This window comes from Pteropus alecto, unplaced genomic scaffold, assembly GCF_000325575.1.
Source record: "Pteropus alecto unplaced genomic scaffold, ASM32557v1 scaffold101, whole genome shotgun sequence".
Taxonomy (NCBI): Eukaryota; Metazoa; Chordata; class Mammalia; order Chiroptera; family Pteropodidae; genus Pteropus; species Pteropus alecto.
In genome coordinates, this window is record NW_006432945.1 from 13945271 (window position 1) to 13965417 (window position 20147).

At 35.7% G+C, this 20147-nt stretch overlaps 1 protein-coding gene across 1 annotated transcript in view; it reads right to left on the reverse strand.

Moving 5' to 3' along the window:
• RABGAP1L (RAB GTPase activating protein 1 like) overlaps nt 1–20147 on the reverse strand; it is a 393018-nt gene that overhangs the window by 305341 nt on the left and 67530 nt on the right. The window contains exon 14 of the mRNA XM_025044002.1: nt 20057–20142. Coding sequence (XP_024899770.1) covers nt 20057–20142 — 86 coding nt within the window. The remainder of the gene's footprint in view (nt 1–20056; nt 20143–20147) is intronic.

The following is a 20147-nucleotide window of genomic DNA, read 5'->3' on the forward strand; positions in this document are numbered from 1 at the left end:
ATAAGGGAGGTAATAACCGTTTTAGTATGGCAATAGTATGATAAGTACACTTAAAAAGAACACGGGAAAAAGGAAATTCCAAGCTTTCTTATATCTTCCATGGAAGAGCTATCCATCAATCACATTGTTCTTACTTCATGAAATAACCAATCTGGAAATTAAACTGTTTAAAAAGATTTTTGTATCAATGAAATCTCGTCAAGTATTATCTCACAAAAGGGTTCAATACACTCACCTACCTTTAATTTTTGTATGGTAAAAACACAGAGGAAAAAGTTGAACTTTAAAACATCTCCTATAAAAGTCTATTAAAAGTGTATGAAAACAGCATATCAGTTACATTTTAAATAATGGGTTCATATTATAGGAAAGAAATGTTGAATCAAACTCATTGTTAATTGAAAGAGATTTTCCCTTATAAAAAAATTTCTATTTTTTAAAATATCTTATTGTTATGGCAACTGAAGCGCTAAAAATAATAAAAGAAATATCAAAGTTGTTATAGCAACTAGAATTTCAAAAAGCCATGAAGTGTAAAGTAATAAAACCTTTACTTGGCTTGAAATGCAACATCTATGACTCAGTTTTCAAAAGAAAACTTGAAATACTCATGCTCTTGTCTTTACAAGTTGTCTCTGGAGTCCAAATTTAAAAACAAAAACCTTCAGCATAAGATCCGAAGTATTTTTTATATTCCTCATATCCCTCATCACGCTATACATATTCAACAACGCTGCTCTGATAACTATACAAGTTACCAAACTCCACGAACAGCAAGAAATGTTGATACGTCAACAAACGCATGCTGAATTGAACTCGACTACTCAGGGTTTACATAAAACCTGGATTTTCTGTTCTTCTAACCTGCTTCTTACCTCCAGTGCTCACTGCTCTGCTCTAGAAAGCACTAAAGGTTGGAAAGATCTACTCACTGTCAGCGTGCTTCGCCCAGACTCACCCAGATGGAGTTCGATAAAATTAAAATTTTACTGAAGGCCTATCGCATGCTCGGTATTATTCGAGGCTCTGACACCTTTTTCTCATGGAGGTCACAGCCTTGTGGAGAATGAACTGAAACATGCCACATCGCTGGCACGTAAACGCAGCGCGGGGATGTGGGGGGTCTCAGGGGGAGCTCATACAGGTCCGACCCGCACTGGTCAAGTCACTGAAGGCCTTCACCCTGAGAGTTACATCAATTGATTATTTTCCCAGAGACAGATTAAGAAATTAACGTTTTAGATTTACATGCTTTGCATTAGAAAATCGAGGTAAGTCTTACTTTACATATCTTCATTTGATCCTTTCTAATCACTAATGACCACGATTCAGGGGGGACACGTAGTAGCATATGGTGCTAACACTGCACATTTCTCTAGCATTTATAGGCTGCAGAGAACTGGCTTGGAAGAGACCCCTGTGTACGTCTCTCCGTAGCCTTCTACTTTATTTGTATTCTTTATCCATCTCCTTTTATTAGTATTTTTTCCCAAAAAACCGTTGGCTTATTTTTAAGCTAGCAGTGGTTTATCTTGTGAGCTAGTAAAGACGACCTGAGAAACTCAGACTGGGCTCGGTGAAAAAGAGCCGCGATTTATTTCTAGGTCTAAATTCTCCTTTAGACCCGGAAAGGGAGCGATGCAGCTCATGGCTGGGAGGGCCTCCCGTTGCAGAGTCCGATGGCTTTCGTGACACGTGCTCTTCCCCTCCCAACTCCCTCGGGAAGTGACTAACGATGACTGCTACTACGCTGATCCTGAGCCCGATGCATTGTCTTTTACTAAAATGAATACCTGTTATTGTCCTTTAGGTAAATAATTTAAATACCTTGCTTTATTCCAAAAAAATAATAAATAAATAAATAAATAAATAGATAAATACCTTGCTTTATTCTTAATCCACACGTATTAGTCTTATCCAACAAAATCTTATTTTCCCTAACTTTTACCAAAAAAAAGAGTACGAGCACTCAAAAATATCAGACTGTATCTTCGAAATATAAGTAAATTATTCAAAAATTAATTTGATCGTGATATTTAACATTGTAGTGTAATTTATATACATGTAGTGCCTGTATGATTAATTTTATAATAGTTGTTGGATTTCTACTTGTTTATGCCACATACATAGCGTTTATGTCTATGTACATATTATACATTTTATATTTTTCAAACTGGAGTCTAAGGAATCTTTGAGAGTATATCTTTAGTGGTCCATGAACACGCTATAATATTTTTTAATTTTCAACTTTGATTTCCACAACAGTCTAAAGCTTTCCAGAAGTAGATTCTGATAATCTGGCTGCTCCCTCATAGCAAAGTATCATTCTGCAATTCTGATGCCAACATTTGCTGAAGCATGTACCCTGTATGGAAGCCAAGTAGTTCTTAATTTGTTGCAGGCTAAGAAAATAGAGCACAAAGGCACATAATATGTAAATGATGCACTAAGTGAAGGTCACATGACCTAACAACACACCATACAAATAAGTTTTCCCAGTGGGTTGGAAAAGCATGCCGGGAAAACGTGAGTCATCTGAAGGCACGTGGCCCCACAAGGATGCCAAGCTCAAAAAGAAATCTTCACTGTGGCTGTCGGGACCACGTTCACACTGTGAACAGCAATTTAATGTCAGCAAAATAACCTCTCTATAACATTAATTAATACAGTTAGTACAGGTTTTCATTGATTTTATAGTGTGCTTGTATTTGATTTATTATGGTCACAAGCGTTAAACATATAAAGAGTTTATATTTAATTTTATATTGCCGTCTATTTAGGTAACATTGAAATAATATTTATAGTCAATGTTGGTGTAAGGGGATCATTGAGGACTTCCCCCCCCACCCCATGAAATGGAGTGGCATGTTATTCAAAGTTGAAAACTCTGACAACATACAGTAGCTGATATTCAAAAGATGTCTTTTAATAATGATGGTTAAGTTCTCTGGAAATACAAGTGAAAGGGAAACAACGTGAGAGAAAACTAAGTAGGTTATAAGAAAATAACAATATTTGCGTCTACAATGCCCATAAGCTTATAGAAAATATCCAATTACAAATCATATGACCAGATGAAAAAAGTTATAAAAGAGATGACATAATTATCATAAGATGCTCATTTAAACATACATTTGCGTTTACACGAACGCACTAAAGAAACGTCTGGATTATTACCCCATCCTCCACACACTTCCCCCATACCCCGTTTCCACCCCATACACTGCACTGTCGGCTCCTAGACCTAGCGATTGTCTCATTTATCTTTGTATCCATCGTGGAGCCTAACACAATTGCAGATATTCAGTCCATATTTCTGTTGACACAGCACTTTCCCCCCAAAGATCTCATAATGTTTTAGAAACAGACATTACTGACTCTATACTGTATGGCTTATTCCAGATCACATTAAACATATGATGGAACGGGAAATGTCAACAAAAAAGAATGGAATGAAAACCTTCTAACCCTCAGACCAGGGATTCCCTAAGCACGAGATCATTAAAAGTCTGTTGCAGAAGCTTAAAATAATTTACTTAACAATTTAATTCACCCACCAACAGAGTTTTGAGTATATTCAACCATCTTCTTCACTAGCTTAGAAGCTCCTCCGAAAACCTCTCGTTACGTTATCTTCGGTGACAAGCACAGCGCCTGGCGCATAATAAAAGATAATAACATTTGCTAAATAAATTGACTGATTTGTTTTTTCCCTGCTGAATATCGACACAAAAGATTATTTTATAAAGCTGGAGTCAAATCTAAAATAAACAGCAGGATTCTCTTAAAATATCAGAAATCGGGATGGTTTAAACTCACCCAGATATAAAGCTTTTTAAAAGCAAGCTAAAAATATTATACTTTCTCGTCATCTTTGGGTCATGTTTTGAGGGAATGAGGAAAATAAGAAATCAGGAGACTGACCTACATCTGCCAATACAACTTTGTTTTTCGCCAGGCAGTTGCAAAGCTAAGTGGCTAAAGTGATTAGGTAGCATAGGGAACAACTCAGAACATTGAACCTTTGACAGAAATCACTTTTAAGAGACAGAAATTGAGAAAAGAAAGAATAAACCTATTATGCTGTTTTCAAGGCACGCCTAAAAGAGGAATAAATGTTGCCAAACGGGCAAGAGCCTAATAAGAAAATGTCTCTCTTAGGCAGGGTTTGGGATCAAGAAGAAAATGGGATTAAAAACCGAATTAGAACCCTGAAGTAGGGATCAGCGATGGGTTTGGTAATTTTGGCCCATTAAGCAGAACCATGCGACCATGTTTACCAACTCGAGGTGGGGAACGGGACTGCAAACGTTCACATACACGTAAACACTTACACACATATTCACGGAGATTAAATGTTCCCGTTCATCTAACACTGGCATCTCCACAATGCCAGCTTCAACCCAGCAACGCTCCAAGTGTTCTCAGGGATGACACAGACCATAACACAGGCTTAGTAAGTGTGGGTCTGCGACGTGGACGCATATCACAAATGTTACCACCCTCTGCTTTTCCCATTCACTCTCGCTTATCCACCCCCACTTTCAGATGCTGAAATAATCTGGTAAACAAGCGGTATAAAATAGATGATTGATAGAAATGCAGTTATTTAAAAATTGAAGCTTTTTGGAAAAAAAAATATTTATGTTCAAAGAAAAATATGCTTAGGGTTAAAAGCAGATTTTCATAGGATTTAAATGTGCCAAAAAGATGCCAGAATTAACTGGGTATTTAAAAATCAGAACACTAACAGTAAGTAATCTATAATCGACATTTATGCTAGGAAAAAACTGCTCACAGAATTTTATTAATACCCAATATTCTGAAGTTGCTTACAAAATAACAATGAAATGAATCAACTTCTGATTCTCTTGTTTCTTTTATTATATATAAAGTATTTCGAATCTATGCCTTTTGAATAATATCAAAATCTTGGAGTGTTAATATTCCAGTCTTTCAGCAGTCTTCACAGAAAAAGGCATGCATTAAGGTGTATTTGTGATAGAAAAGTTTTAGAAAATTTTAGAAAACCATTTATCTAATAACCCTAGCATATCTTTATACTTGTAAATTTGATAGCTCTACTTGTTTAAATGCTTACATATGCAAATATTATCTGGGTACCAAAAGACACTGCAGAAATGTGAGGGATTCTGGTTAGAGTAATGGGTTAGAATGACATTTTCCTTAATAACTCCTTTTATAAATGTACCGCCCAAGCTGAATGTCATTATGGGACTATTTATAATTTAGAGCTTTCTGTCAAGATGATTTTATGCCCTGGTATGGCACTGAGTAGGCTGGAAACAGTTGTATGCCCAAAGGAAAATGAAATTATCAGTGTTGTTCAAGAGCGAAGGTTTTAAACACAAAAGTATTTCTCACAGAACATGAAAACGATGGTGGCTAACTGATTGCAGCACACAATGAAATTCTGCCGCCTGAGCAACAACAATTACAATAATAAATGTTATTCCATCAGTGAACTTTCTTCTAAGTATATGAAACTTAATTATAAATATAACTCTAATCCTTTGAACTTCCTAAGAAACTAGATGTATGGCGTTATCGCAATTAAGGTTTTTGGCTGTGCACAAATTGGGTGTTAAAAGGTTTTGGAAAATTTCAGACAAGCCATTTACCAAACAGCTCTGGAATGTATTTACATTTGTAAATTTTAACTTTGCATAAAGTGGGTTTAACCAACAAACAGAATCAAGAGAAAAATGTCCATTCTAAGGTAACACAGGATGTACTGTATTTGTGAAAAACACTGTTCTAAATCCCACCATTAACAAAAGGCAGAATCATCAGACTAACGGTGCTGGGTTTGGCTCGGTTTTGTTCTTTTTTAACTTATTCAGTTTTTTAAATCCATTTAGGTTATGTCTAATTTACTCCTTATATTTGGGGATATTTTCATAAGAATCCAAGTTTGTGGAGAATTCTGAATATAATCATTGCAAATAGTCTTCGTGTCTCAGGCAAATGCTACTAAAAAAGACAAAAGAAAGTTCTAGTGGGCCTGGATGACAGGGAAAGTCACTTGACTTCTCACAGTCCCAAAAGCCTAATCTGTCTCATTTATGAAATGAGATACGTACCAAATGAAGGAAGTGATAGCAACACTAGTCGCTTTTTTAAGTTCTTGAGAACCCTGAAATTTTTATAGTCACAAGAGTGCCTATTAAGAATGTTATAAATGTGGGCTGGGACACAGGACTGTAGCTATAAGAGACATGGAAAACTACTGATAAAGAATAACGTACAACAGTGTCTATGGGTCAGACAGGTCAACTCCCATCTACAGCAAACGCCACAACAAATTCCAGTGGAAAAAACTCAGCATGACAGAAAGATTCCCAAAGCTGTGGCTGATGACCCGCACATCTCAGATAATATTCAGCATGTAACAGTCTTACCAACTGAAACATAAAAAGAAGTAGCAAGTCCTCCATTATTTGCTTGCACCGACCAATGACCAACGAGGACAATTTAACCATTCTGTTCTAAATGTTAAAGGATAATCCTATATTGTCTCATTTTAACTTACATTCCAAATGTACACTACAATTTTTTAACAATAACCTTGCCAATAAAATGCTAATCGTGGAGACAAATGAAACAAAAGTGTACTATAAATGACACTATTATACAGATCAATAAATATATTAAAGACTGGAATTTATTCCTGTTTTTATTTCATAGTAGCAATAAGACACTTCAGAAAAATGTGATTTCAAGATTACTGCATTGAATGTGGTTTGAATCACTCAGCACCTTTTGTTTCCTATGTAAGGGACAAAAAGCCAATTGCTGCCCAATTTTGATTTAAATTATGGCTACTGTTATTTAAAATATGGTTGAGTACACATGTCTGAGGTGCCTTATATTAAAATCTGAAAAGCACATGATAAAACATTTCTAAAACAATATGACGTGATTTTCATCATTACCAAAAAGCCTTTAATCACTAGAGAAATATAGAAATAACATGGCCTTGAGAGCAGAAATGAAGGTTAAATCTGCATTTTACAAGTTTTAAATGCCAAGTTGAGAATTGAAATGTAGCAGAAGTTAAACTCTGAGCCAGCGTCTGCACTGGCCCTGAGGGCGTGCAGTCTGAGAGTAAGGCTCGTAGAGGTCATTATTCTTCCACTGGTAGAACGCCTCGTCCCGAGCCAACACTACCGAACACAGCACTGCGCAACCTTCCTTTGGTCGTGGGTCAGGAAAAAAGACATATCCGATATGCTACAAAGGCCATGAAAACCTAGTCACACATTTCCTTTCATCATTCAGTAAACTTTTCTTGAAAGCCTACTGTGTACTATGCTTTCTTTTTGAAATCCCTTGGTTTTGGTCAAATATGTCTTTTCTTATAAATTTAAGTGACTTTTTCTTTAGGAACTAGGCACTTAGATCATTTGCCTTTGGCCTACATATCCTAAAATAAATATATATTTTTTCTGTTTCTGAAAAGAAAGTAAGTTTAGTTCCAAACAGATGTCATATATATAAATCAAAAGTAAAATGAACACTCAGTCTACCTTCTGTACTTAAATTACCTACAGAAGTTGTTCCAAAATTAGATTTGAGGGCTTGGCACCAGACAGACGATAGCTTTTACAGAACAGGACTCTATACTAGGAAAGGAAGAAGAGAAGGAAGGAGGGAGATGGGAAAGAAGAAAAGAAAGAAGCAAAGAAAGAAAGAAACCTTCAAAAGAATCTTCAAAAAGATTATAGAGAAAACTTATTAAATATAAATATTTAGAATGCATTTTCATCCCAAAGCATATTGATTAGCATTTAAATAGCCCTTTTGGCCCAGAAGTCTTTTAAACGTTTTTATTAGTTGATTCATAATTCAAAGTACAGGTAAACAGCACCTTGGAAATATTATACAGTTCATTTTGATAGAGAAAAGCAGTTTTACACACAGCACATTTTCCACATCAATAAAGGGGGGTTTATTACTGGCCTAACTCAGTATTATAAGAAGCTTTCATAAGGATAAAAATCAGTATACAGAAAAACCTTATAAACCCTGAAGGGTTATTTCTGGGGACTAAATGTTTGTGTCTCCCCAAAATTCATATGTTGAAATTCTTATAAATGCATCTGAGAAAGCTCCCTTCCCCCCTCCACCATGTGATGACAAAGCAAGAAGTCACCATCTAAGAATGAGAAAGTGGACCCTCATCACACACCAATTCCGCCTGTGCCACGATCTTGGACTTCCCAGCCTCCAGAACTTTGAGAAGTAAATTTCTGCTGTTTAGAAGCCACCTAAGAGATATTTGAAGAAATAACACCTTAAATCTTTCCAAAATTGGTGAAAGACATAAATTTACAGATTTAAGAAGGTCTGTAGCCCCAAGCAAAATTAACATGAAAACCATGCCTAGGCATATCACAGTCAAACTGTTGAAAATCAAAGTGACAGAGACAAATCTTGAAAGCAGCCAGAGAAAAATGACATATTACATACTGGGGAACAATAATTCAAATGATGCGGGACCAGCTATAACATTTGTGGGTGTCAGTGCAAAAAGAAAATATAGGGTCCATTATTAAAAACTATTAAGAATTTCAAGACGGCAATGGCAGAAAATCTAACCAAGCGCAGAGCCATTCTAAGTGTGGGGCCTTAAGCAACTGCACATGCTCAAGAAACTGATTCTGGAAGAATAATTCGCTTTCATCAGAAATTACAGAAGCCAAAAGGCAGTGGAGTAACATCTTCAAAATGCTGAAAGAAAAAACTGTCAATCCAATAAATAGTCTATGTCCAGGGAAAATACCCTTCAAGAATAAAGTCAAAATAAAGACATTTTCAGATAAAGGAGAACTATGTTGTCACCAACAGACCCGCACCAAAGTAATGCAGAAGAGGTTATTTCAGGCTCAAGGGAAATGAGAGCAGAGAAAAACGTGGGTCTTCAGGAAGGAATGAAGAGCACTGAAAATAGTAATAAATATCTGGATTTTGTTCTTTATCCTAAATACATCACTGAAAGGTTTTTTAAAAAGTTCTCTGGCTGCAATTTAGAGAACAGGCTGTTAGGAAAGCAGGGTGTGGGAAAAAATGGAAGTGGGAAAAGCATTTAGAAAGCTGCTGTTGTCACCTTGGAAGAAGATGTACCTAGGACTCTAACAATAGCATAGAAGATGGAGAAAACCTATGTTTGAATCCCAGTTGTAACATACAATCTACGCTCTTTCTAGCTATACTGGATTCACTTCGACAGGAAGAAAGTACAAAGTATTTTCTCAATTTATGATACTGGCAGAAGATGAAGCTCAAGCTTCAGTCTGTCTTAGAAGGGTCCCTAGCAATATCTTCACATCATTATATGCTCTTGGAAAATTCACACACAAAAAAAATTTCCCCCCAAAATTATATGCGTCAGGCCCAACAAAACTCGAATCTATATTGGACACTCAAATGAAACTGAGCATAAAAGGAAAGATGAAATGATAGAAATGAAAATTACAAGCTAGTATATAAATCCTCTTGTGCATTAGAATGATACTAAACATGCCTTGAATAATGAGTGTCATTTAAAAAGCATTCCCACAAATTAAATTAGTAACATTCGACCTAATGTTCTCTAAATCAACAATCTCGATTAATATATAGTATGTTCAAGATCTTATCATTATGTCTATGTCGATGAACAAATATGTCATGAAAAATAGCTAAACTCATTTTCTTCCTGGGAATGATTTCTAAAAAGTAATACAAATAAAGAGGCTCTTTGAGTCAAAGCATTTAGTATGCATCGCTGCATATCCACAGCACAGGTGCTGGCCAGGTTTTCCTAGAGGACTGTTTGTCACAATATCTTTCTGGCTACATCTTTACCCATTTCCAAAAAGAAAAAAAAAAAAACCACATAGCTCTCCAATAACTTCAACCTCTGTGTTAAGCTACTACCTCCATGCTAGAATATTCTAAATTGATGTGGCTGGCTAAGGAAGAACTCTTCTCTCAATATAACCCGAAGGAAGAAATGTGAACAGGACTTATCTTCCTAAGGAGTAAAATGTGTTACAGTTTTAAATGTGATCAGTCAGGTAGTCCAGGAATGAAGATTAATGGAAGTAAAATTTAATTCTTGTTCTTTGGGCTCAAATGGAAAACCTAAGAGGCCCCATACATTTTGAGAATTAAAGAAGCATGAATCAAAAATGAAAGTGGACAGCCAAAACCCAGGAGAGAAAAATCGTTCAGAAAAAATCATCTTCTACTTCTTTGATTCTCTGACTTTCCCTCCTTCTTTTCCATCAAGCAAAAGCTAAATGTCAGATGATTTAGATGTTACATAAGGCATAAATTAAGAAAAAAATGTAAGCCTTATCAGGCAACTATGTTTAACACATTTTTATGGTTATCATTTTTACATTTATTTATGTAGTATTATTTTAGTTTTTAAACTATATTGTCTTATTATCCATCTTTTCATAACATTAATGTTTAGTTATGAACTCTGTATTACGATTAAGGCCAGCTATGATTAGAGAAAATTTTTAAGACTATTTTGTAGTAAAAAGTGACTTTTTAGTATATTTTATCTTTCTTAACTAGAATAAGCCAGAAATAATTACATGCATTCACTGAGCTAATAGCCAGTCAAAAAGTACTTCAGAAACATTTTAGAGTTTAAGGTCTAGGACCTAGACCCTTGCTACTCAAACTGCGTAACTGGCAGTAGTATTGGCATCAGCCTATGGGGTTGTTAGAAATGAGAATCGCAAGCCCCACCGCAGATCTACTTAGTCTGAATCTGCGTTTTAAAAAGATCTACAGCTGTTCTGAATTCACATTAAAACTCGAGGTCTGTCCTAGATAATGATCCTGACCAAAAAAAAAAAAGCAACAGTGAAATTAAAACTGAATGCAAACAAACCATGAACAGATTCTCAGGAATCGACTTGGTGCTTTAATGACTAATTCAAGACTTGCAGAGAAGTATGGAGTTGGTGCCTTAGATTGTATTCTGTTTATACTCTATATAGGATCAAAGTGACATAATGTTGGCATTTAGTTATACTGCCATATTTTTCTGGGACTAAGTAATCCTTAAAGACTCTTTGGAGTACCTCTGAAGCATCATGAAATCCTTAGCAAACCCTTAAAATTACCAAGACAAGACATGGGTTTCTCAAAGATGCTTCTCTGTTGCAGGCATTCTTAGTGAACATCTCCATCTCCAGAATAAAAAGACACAATCATGATTTAATTGTAAACATTTTCTCAAAGTATTAATATCCCGCCAGAAGACCCCTATGTCCAGGCACTGTCAGGGCTTAAGACACTGAGTCTGGTGCAGACTGGATAGAAGGGAGCACCAACGTGACCTTCCTTGCCCCCTGCACGGTGGCGAGACCATTCCACGTGGCAGTCATAAACACCACTGGTGGCAGTAATGCCTACTACCTTGCTGAATCCAAACGCGACCTAGTACCTAGTAAGCGATTTGAGTTTCTAATTTGGAGCTGTCCAGCATCATTTCGGAGGGATACACGGCTTTCATGCACTGCCACATAGACACCAACAGGAGGGACAAACGATGGCGAGCAACTCAGGCCACAAGCACAAGTTCCACACACGTGCTGTCACACCTCAGCATTCAGATCATGGATAAATTACAGGTAACTCCAGTTTCTATTATCAGTCCTGATATATCTTCCACTTGACCTTGGCCTGAGTATTTAAACTGTTAGACTTCTGCATTAACTGTAATATTAGTACTTGAAATCAATCTAATCTAAAAATAAGTCACAAAGATAAACACAGGTTTCTAAATCAAATAATGTATGAAATAAACATATATGACAGTACTTCAAATAAGGTGAATATGTGACTGAGTTATGCTAATTAACACAAATCTACATACCCAAGGTGCAAAGGAAACCTTACACAAAAATAAGCCCAAAGAGACAAAACCTGAATAAAAACTATGGCTCCTGGCTTGAATACTGTTCTTGCTCAAGACACTGTCTTGCTGCCAGCGGATGCATCACACATAGTACAGGTCAGTGGCATTTGGGGGTTAATAACTTTTTCTCCTTTCTTTAAAGAAACTACAAATCTAACAGAAACGCATCTACCTTTAAAAAGCAATTACTCGAGATTCATAGGACGTTTGCCCCGGCCAAGCATGCCAAAGTTCTCACTAGTAGTTCATCATCAATTGCCATTTGGTAAATTAAGAAATATCTAATATACTGAATATAATAATCATCACACGAACACAAATGAGCCTGGGAAACAAGACATATGGTACATAAAATAATGCACATACTCTTGTGAAATTAAAATACTCTCTCATACAGTAATTTTCTAAAAAGATTTCAGTTAAGGCAAATAAACTGTTAAACTAACAGAAATGTCAATATGTTTTAAATAGACAAATTCACTAATAATTGTTGGATATTTATGTTTATTTTGATCTAGCATGACATATATATGTTTCTTTCTATTTACATATATCTATATATATACCCAAATGTTGTCTACTAAGATTATATCTAAGTAGTGTGGTTTGTTCCAAGATTTAAAAAACATGGTAAGATTACAAGTTAAAAAGCCTTGGAGATCAATTGAAATATTCTAATACCAAAATTACTGCTATGGTATAAATTTACATCCGAAAAGAAGTCCATTAAATATCAAAGTTTATCACTTCAAAATAAAGTCAGCTGGAAATCCTTAAATTATCCCTTTCAACTGAGACATAAGCAGTTAAGAAACGTTGCTAGAAGCTGGACAGCAAGTGGCTAAGTCTACAGTTTCTTTCTGTAAAACAGCCTGGGCAGGCAGCTGATGAGCAGTTTCCTTTTTAATTAGTGTTGCTTCCTGATTAATTAGTCCCAGAACACTTAATGCAGGTCTACACTGTGCCACTGGGACAAACAATGATTCTCCTCTTAGTACTACATGGCATCTTTTCCCGAGGATTAGGCTCAATCTATTTTCTGTTCAAATGGGGAAGAGTCTTTTCACAGAAGTGGGTTGGAAAAACCATCATCATCAGCCTCGACAGAAAAAGAGAATGTTAAATTATCTAGGGGAACTCCTCCAACCCTTAACATAAGGTTCTAGCATAGGTTTTTTATTCAGAAAATATTCATTTTAAATAATATGTAACAAAGATCAATTTCCCTTTTGACTATCAGCCCTAAAAAACTGAATGAGGCAGAAATTTTGTAAACATACCCAAATCATCCTTGCACATGCTTGAGCTTTGAAATCCTTCAGAGTAAAGATCTGAGGCCCTTAGAACGTAAAGTAAAAAAGCTACAGAGACTTTGATTAAATAATCTGTATGAAGAGATGGAATCTTAATCTTAAAAGTACCTAGGTGCCAACTACATAGATGGGTAGAAAAATTAAGATAAGCTTTCCATTAAAAAATTGCCATCATACTTTTTCAAATAAGAACTGAAAATTCAAAGAGTTCAATGGAATTGCTCCTTTTTCATATCGTTTTTGCAGGCATCGAGGTAAAAGTCATCTATTAAAATATTAAGTAGTTTTCATAAACATGTCAGATCAGCCTCTTAAAGGGTAGAAGTGACTGAATTATTCTAACAGTAGTAACAAGTAAAGCTCTATCTTACAGAAGAATGCATACCCATAATATTCCAATCCAGGAGTAAAACAGTTTTGAGCCACTTTTACCTAGTCTATTCATTATTCATTAGGAATAAAAATGTATATTAAAAAAGTTAAAGTCTATTATGAGTTTAATAGAAGCATTACTGATATGATAAATTGTGAATTTAGAAAAAGTAAAGATTTAATATAGAGAAAAAAGGAACCAAATGAGAATCATAATCAATTGTTATGCAATAATTGTTCTTTTAAAATTGTAATATATTGAATTAATTATAATACTTAATCTGAAACACTATGAAATTAATATGCTAATTAAATAAAAAACCAGTTTATAGAATAAAGCTTTAAAGTCTGAAAAAAGTTTGCAGCATCGATAATATCCCCAACATGTTATTTATCTAGTATCTTCTTGAGGAAGCTCAAGAAATTTCATAAAGGAACTAAATTTTTCTAAGGCCTACGATAACCTCCAATTTACTCAGTGGTCTTCTGGTTTTCTCACATTTATGTTTTTCTATTTGATGGAAAAAGGAAATAGGAACTAGGATATGAGTTTGCAATAGGAGATACACTCCACTCATCTTTAGGGATCTGTATGTGTGCATATTAACAATTATGTATCTTCTCCATAAGCTCAAAAGAAGTAATTACTTATGATGAAAAATTGAACAAATTAAAAAGACAACTTTTCAATGCCTACTCTTGAAGTCTGGTCCCTAAGAGCTACTCATTACATGTGATAAAAATAGTGAAACTACAATTAATCAACTCTGGTCTATAACTTGATGTATTCCACTAAAAAAAAAAAAGAAAAACAATATTCATAACCTCTTTTTTTTTTATTTTTATAAGAGTTTATTTGAGCCAAACTGACAATATATGCTGGGGAACAAGATCTCAAATGCTCCCCCAACAGGCATAACTTCTAACCCAATTCTTCAATTACATGGCCATTGCCACGTGATCTCTCCTTTAAAAAAAATCATGGAGCGCTGTGGAGTTTAAAATACTTAGTCATTCAATAAATATTTATTAAGGGCTAGTTCCATGCTCTGGAACTACAAAGTAAAACAAAATGATGGTTTCTCTATGATGACAGTCCACTATCTTGTCAGTTCAAAAATCAACTAAAGGCCATGCAACTAAAAAGCCAGTACACCTGAGAAATTCACAGGAACGTGAAACCAAGCAAATATAAAACCACAAATAATGAAAATACTTTTCAGAGCTCCATTATGGACAGTTAAGAAACAGAGGCAGGTATAAAGAAATGAAAAGATATGATGAGAGACAAAGAAATATAACCTACAAAGGGACTCCAAAAGAGAAAGAAAAGATACTGAGAAAGATTCATGACATAATCAAGGAAGAAGCTGCAAAACACAACTGCCATCAAAACATGAGCAGAAACGTGTAGTTTGTTAGGGGGGATGGATTTTTGGTACCAGCCTCATAAGTATCTGTGGTATCTCCCTCCTTTTTAACCTTGACACTAATTAATAGTAAACATATCAACGCGAATTTGACGAAAAAGTAAATCAAAGACAAAGCAAAAACCCTAGAGAAAACTTATACCATATTACCCAATAAATATAAATACGTATGCTCTAGAAATATGTAGAGATAAGGTCAAAAGATGTTATTATGAAATTGAGATCCATGAGTCACATTGTAATCCAAGGCTCTTGAAAATGTGTGAGATTTAAAAAAAATAACTGCTTCCTTCTTATCCTTAATTCTATAGTTATAAACACAGCTTTTATGTCACTGAATCGTCTATACTCAACAATAACCCAAAGGCTTTCTGTCAAAACAGTGTACTCCTACTCAAATTCCATAATATGAAAATGAAGGTAACATTAGAAAATCATCTTTAATTTACCTCAAAACTATTAACTATGTTTAAAGGACAAGAAAAATATTTGTTGCTAAAAACAAAACATTATGACTTAAGTACATGAAAATAATTAGGAATATATTTTTTAAATCTTACATAAACATGTCAGTGTTGGGGGACCCTTCTGGTCCTCAGCTTCACAGATAACTGCGATTTTTACATGCAGGTGTCAATATCGATATGGTAAAAAAATGTAACAGCTCAGGGGATGAGGACCAAGAAAATTTGACAAAAATTGTGCTGTACAAAAAAAAATAATAAGATATAATTATGTACTAAGAAACCATTGCCCTTATTATGCAAGAAAAGAGAAAACAAAAGGTACATTTTCTTAAATAATCTCTTACCATAAGTCTTAGTTTCCTTTAACGAAGACCTTCTGGTATCTACATGTTCAAGGTATTTACATTACAGCATAGTAACTATTCTTTATTCTCCTCGCCCACCTTAGGTTTTTCATTAACAAATTTTAAAGAACTATAAATTTTCTGGAGAAATTTTTGTGAATAGTATGGCTACATCGATTACACGCCAGCACAAGAGTCTGCGGCATTTATAAACACCCATGGTACAGACCCAGCTGGAATAACCCCATTCTATCAAAAAGCTAATTTCCCACACGTAGACAAGGTGATGGCAGAGAACAGAGCAGCTTCCTAATTAAGCAACGCCCTGCCTCGCCATGAAACCTAGCGCAGTGCTGTCTGACTGACATACTGCGTTAGATTTTTAAAATATAAACCAGGTAAAGGGAAAGCAAACATCTACCTGGCTAAATGAGGTACAGAGTTTAATTTAGTTGTAAAAACCAAATAAAAAATACATGACTGATACCACAATTTCACTTTTCAATGACATCTTTACTAAATGTTATTCAATTGTAAGAAAAATACCAATTTAAACATTTCCTCTTGAGAATGTCCAGTAACTATAATTATAGAATATTCTAAAAAAAATAGAGTAAAAATTTTTCTTTAGCTACATGTTTTATTAAAAGCCATCTGCTACAACAATGTACTGGAGAGCCGGGAGAAGACAGGCTTCACTCTGAGCAGTACCGATAACCTGACGAGAATAAACACGGTGAGGCTTCATCTGTCCACACAATGCTTGAAAAAGCAGAGAACTTGAAGAATTTTTAAATGGTTGTTTTTTTATTTATATTACAAAAAAGATTCTTGGCAGCAACTACCAAAGGAATATTTGCAGCTAATGCCCTTTTTGTCCTCTGAAAGAGGTTTAAGCACATGCTCTCTGTGATCCATGAAACTGGACTTCATTGCAAGTTTATATTGTTTCATATTAGCTAATGAATGGTCTTTTTCCAGTTCACTGACTTTAAAAATGAGTATGCATTACCACCTCACTACCTTACCATGCAGACAACAGGTCTTCAAACATTTATTGAACAGACACTATAATATTACTTGTTAAAATTCTATTACATCATTCCTAGGTGGCCAATTAAATATTCTCTTGGGACATCATTTGGATATGACATATTTTCTGAGGTTTTTCATTTCCCATATTTATTCTAACAAGAATAAACTTGTATTACATTCTTCCCATTTAATAAGGGACGTGCATCGATCCATGAATAGTGGATGTAGTTGGCCACCTGGGGTGGGAGCAAGGGAAGGAAAGAGCAGAGATTCCACTTTCTAAGGCTCCCTGGATAATCCAAGCTAAGTCATTGAGTGGCAGCTGAGCCACTACGTAAGCCACCCCTATACAGGATTCCTTCTCCTATCCTGCTCAGACACATATAACTCTGACCGCAGACATCATCTTCCCTGTGCATCTTCTCTGGCTCACCCAAGCAGAGCTGTCACTATCTCTTTTGTATTCCATGCTCTTGACTAAGATACCTAGTACAACCTGTATCATACGCTACTTGACCTAGCCACATACAGGCCTGGCTTTCCCTAGGCTGTTCTCCTCAAGGATATGAACTCTTTTCTTCTACACAGCCCTACCATAGAGAGTCTGGCCAACAAAAGATGCTCGATAAAGAGTTACTGAATAAATGAGTGAATTAATAAGTGAATGAGATTAATAACTGCCTGCCTTGAGATCTTGATTATATCAGACAGTCGTTAAGAGTGGTTTTTAGGGAATATCATTTGACTTTGATATACTTAAATACACATAATCACTAAAATAACAACTCGTATAATCACTACAAAGTCAAGTGTTAGGATTCAAATATTTCATGATATTCGCCAGCCAGAAAAAAAACAAAAAAACAGAAAAAGACAAATCTGATGCTTGGTGCTTCTAAAAAAGATTCCTACTCACTTCCATCAGCAGTTATTCACATCATGTGCTCTTGCGAAAAAATTATTCAAGTAGAAACATACACACATATTAAAGTAGAAACATACACTGATGCCAATATCCATAATTAATATTATCATGTTCGTGATGTAATATCATATTGGTAAAAATAGTAGAAGCTAATCTTGAATACGCATATGCCAACCACTTGATCATTTTATTTAATTCCCCAAACAATCCCAGCAGGGAGTACTACTTTGCAAACTGATGAGACTGAGGCGAAGAAAGTTGGGATAACTTCACGGGAGGGTGAGACTCAAATCCAGGGGCTGCTGGCGCTCACCACGGAGGGACCCCTTGGCTTCAGATTCTACACTCTGCTGCTCGCTAGCTTGTGGCCCTCCGCACTCCCCTTACATGACACCTGATACGCATGGTAAAGCTTTTAGCACATACGTGAGCGTATACTGTACTGTCAGAAGTTCATAAATAATGTTGTGAGAAGTTAGTCTTTATTTTTCTCCTAAAGTTCAAAATCTTAAAAGCTATGAATTAAAGCCTCTTAGCGGAGAAAGGGACATGACAGTAGTTGTTGTCCCATAAGCAGCCATTAAAAATACAGTTTGTTATTTACATGAAAAAAATGATCTGACACCCAGAGTTATGGTCTCTGAACATTTTTGCTCAGATAGTCCCATTAATAAAAACTTTTCTGAGCATAAACTCCCTACATAATTTATTTTTACTGTATTATACTGCATCATATTTTTATGTTCTTCGCAATCAGTCCCCAATCTATCTGCAACTATTTGTACAAGTTTTAAACATATCTGAAATTCTTGATTCCAGATTTTCAAGTAAGATGTTAAGAGTTTTTTTGATAACACATGTATACTGTCTTCAGAATCACACAGTAATGTTTAAATTGCCAAATGTTTCGAATGTCCTTCTCTATGACAAGTTTATTTCCAAAAGTTGTTACTCAGTCATCCACGATCATAACATTCATCCTTACTTGAAGGGACAGATTATTGTGATTTTTTTAAAATATCTTAATATGTGACATCCTGGGACAGCAATCTTTTTAAACCACTCGTCCATCTTACGACATAAGGTTAACTTAAAACTAGATAACCTATAAATCAACTTAATCCACAAAACCTGTAATGGTCTTACAGTGAACACACGAGTGTGAGCACCATTATCTTTCTATTCCAAGGCGTGCAGATCCCTTCTTCCCTCAGGTCACCCGTGAACCGTGTGGAGCAAGTGGAACCCATGGACCCGGCGAGGTCACGGTACCACCACACAGCAAACGTCAGTATAGCTCAGTTCTTCTGTGTTTGTAGTTTTAAAAATGCAAGTGAAACTTCAGACATTCCCCCAAGCCCACATCAATCAATGGGTCACCGTGCACATCCCACTGTAGAAAACATTATTCATAAAAAATGGTAGAGAGAAAAATCTGAATTTAGCAGTGACAGAATATACTAGGCACTCAGAAAATATTTGTGGAAAAGAGGAAGACAGAAAGGGAAGGAAGGGGAGTAGGAATTAGGGTGGCTAAGAAATTTTAAAAGTTGATATATCCTACAGAATAGAGTTATCGAAAAATCACGATTATGAATTAAGGTTTTTAAAAACAAGGTACTGTTATTAAAATCTGTGATTTAGAGTAGATTAAGAAATTAGGAGATGAGACCTAAGAAGTCTAGGATTGGGATTGCTTTTACCTACGCTCTAAGATCAGGTGGTTTTCGTTTTTGTTCTTTGTTCTATTTTTGGACGTAAGCAAAGGAATCCGCATTGGAACCAGGAGCTCCGGACAGAATAAGGGTCCGGGCAACATCATTTAAGTTCAAGGTTATGTTAGCACAGAAGCCTTTTAATTTCTTCTGAAGTTAATTCGATCTTAAAAGTATACTGCGTTCAAGTAGAACTGTATAAAGCTCATACGACAAAAAAGTAAATTTACAACACTTGAAACATAAACATATTCCGATTTGGTAAAGAGGTATTATAAAGTCACTATCACGAAAAACTGAAAGCCGAGGATTGAGTTCTCACAGATGACTACGGCGCACAGCTTGCCACTGTCCAACAACTGTTCAGGACAAAAGGCAGAGCCAGTCACCGCACCACACCAAAACAGCTTCCAAACAGAGTCCAAGCACTGACGACCTACTGGAGCCAGGAAAACAGGAGTCATTCAAAACGCTGTCCCAGGACGAGCATGTGAGATGAGCCCCCTACCTTTGTGATGAGCAGGCGGTATCTATCCAGCATGGCCTGGTTGTCATGGCAGCCTGCTAACAACTGCCATACTTCTGCCCTCAGAGCTTCA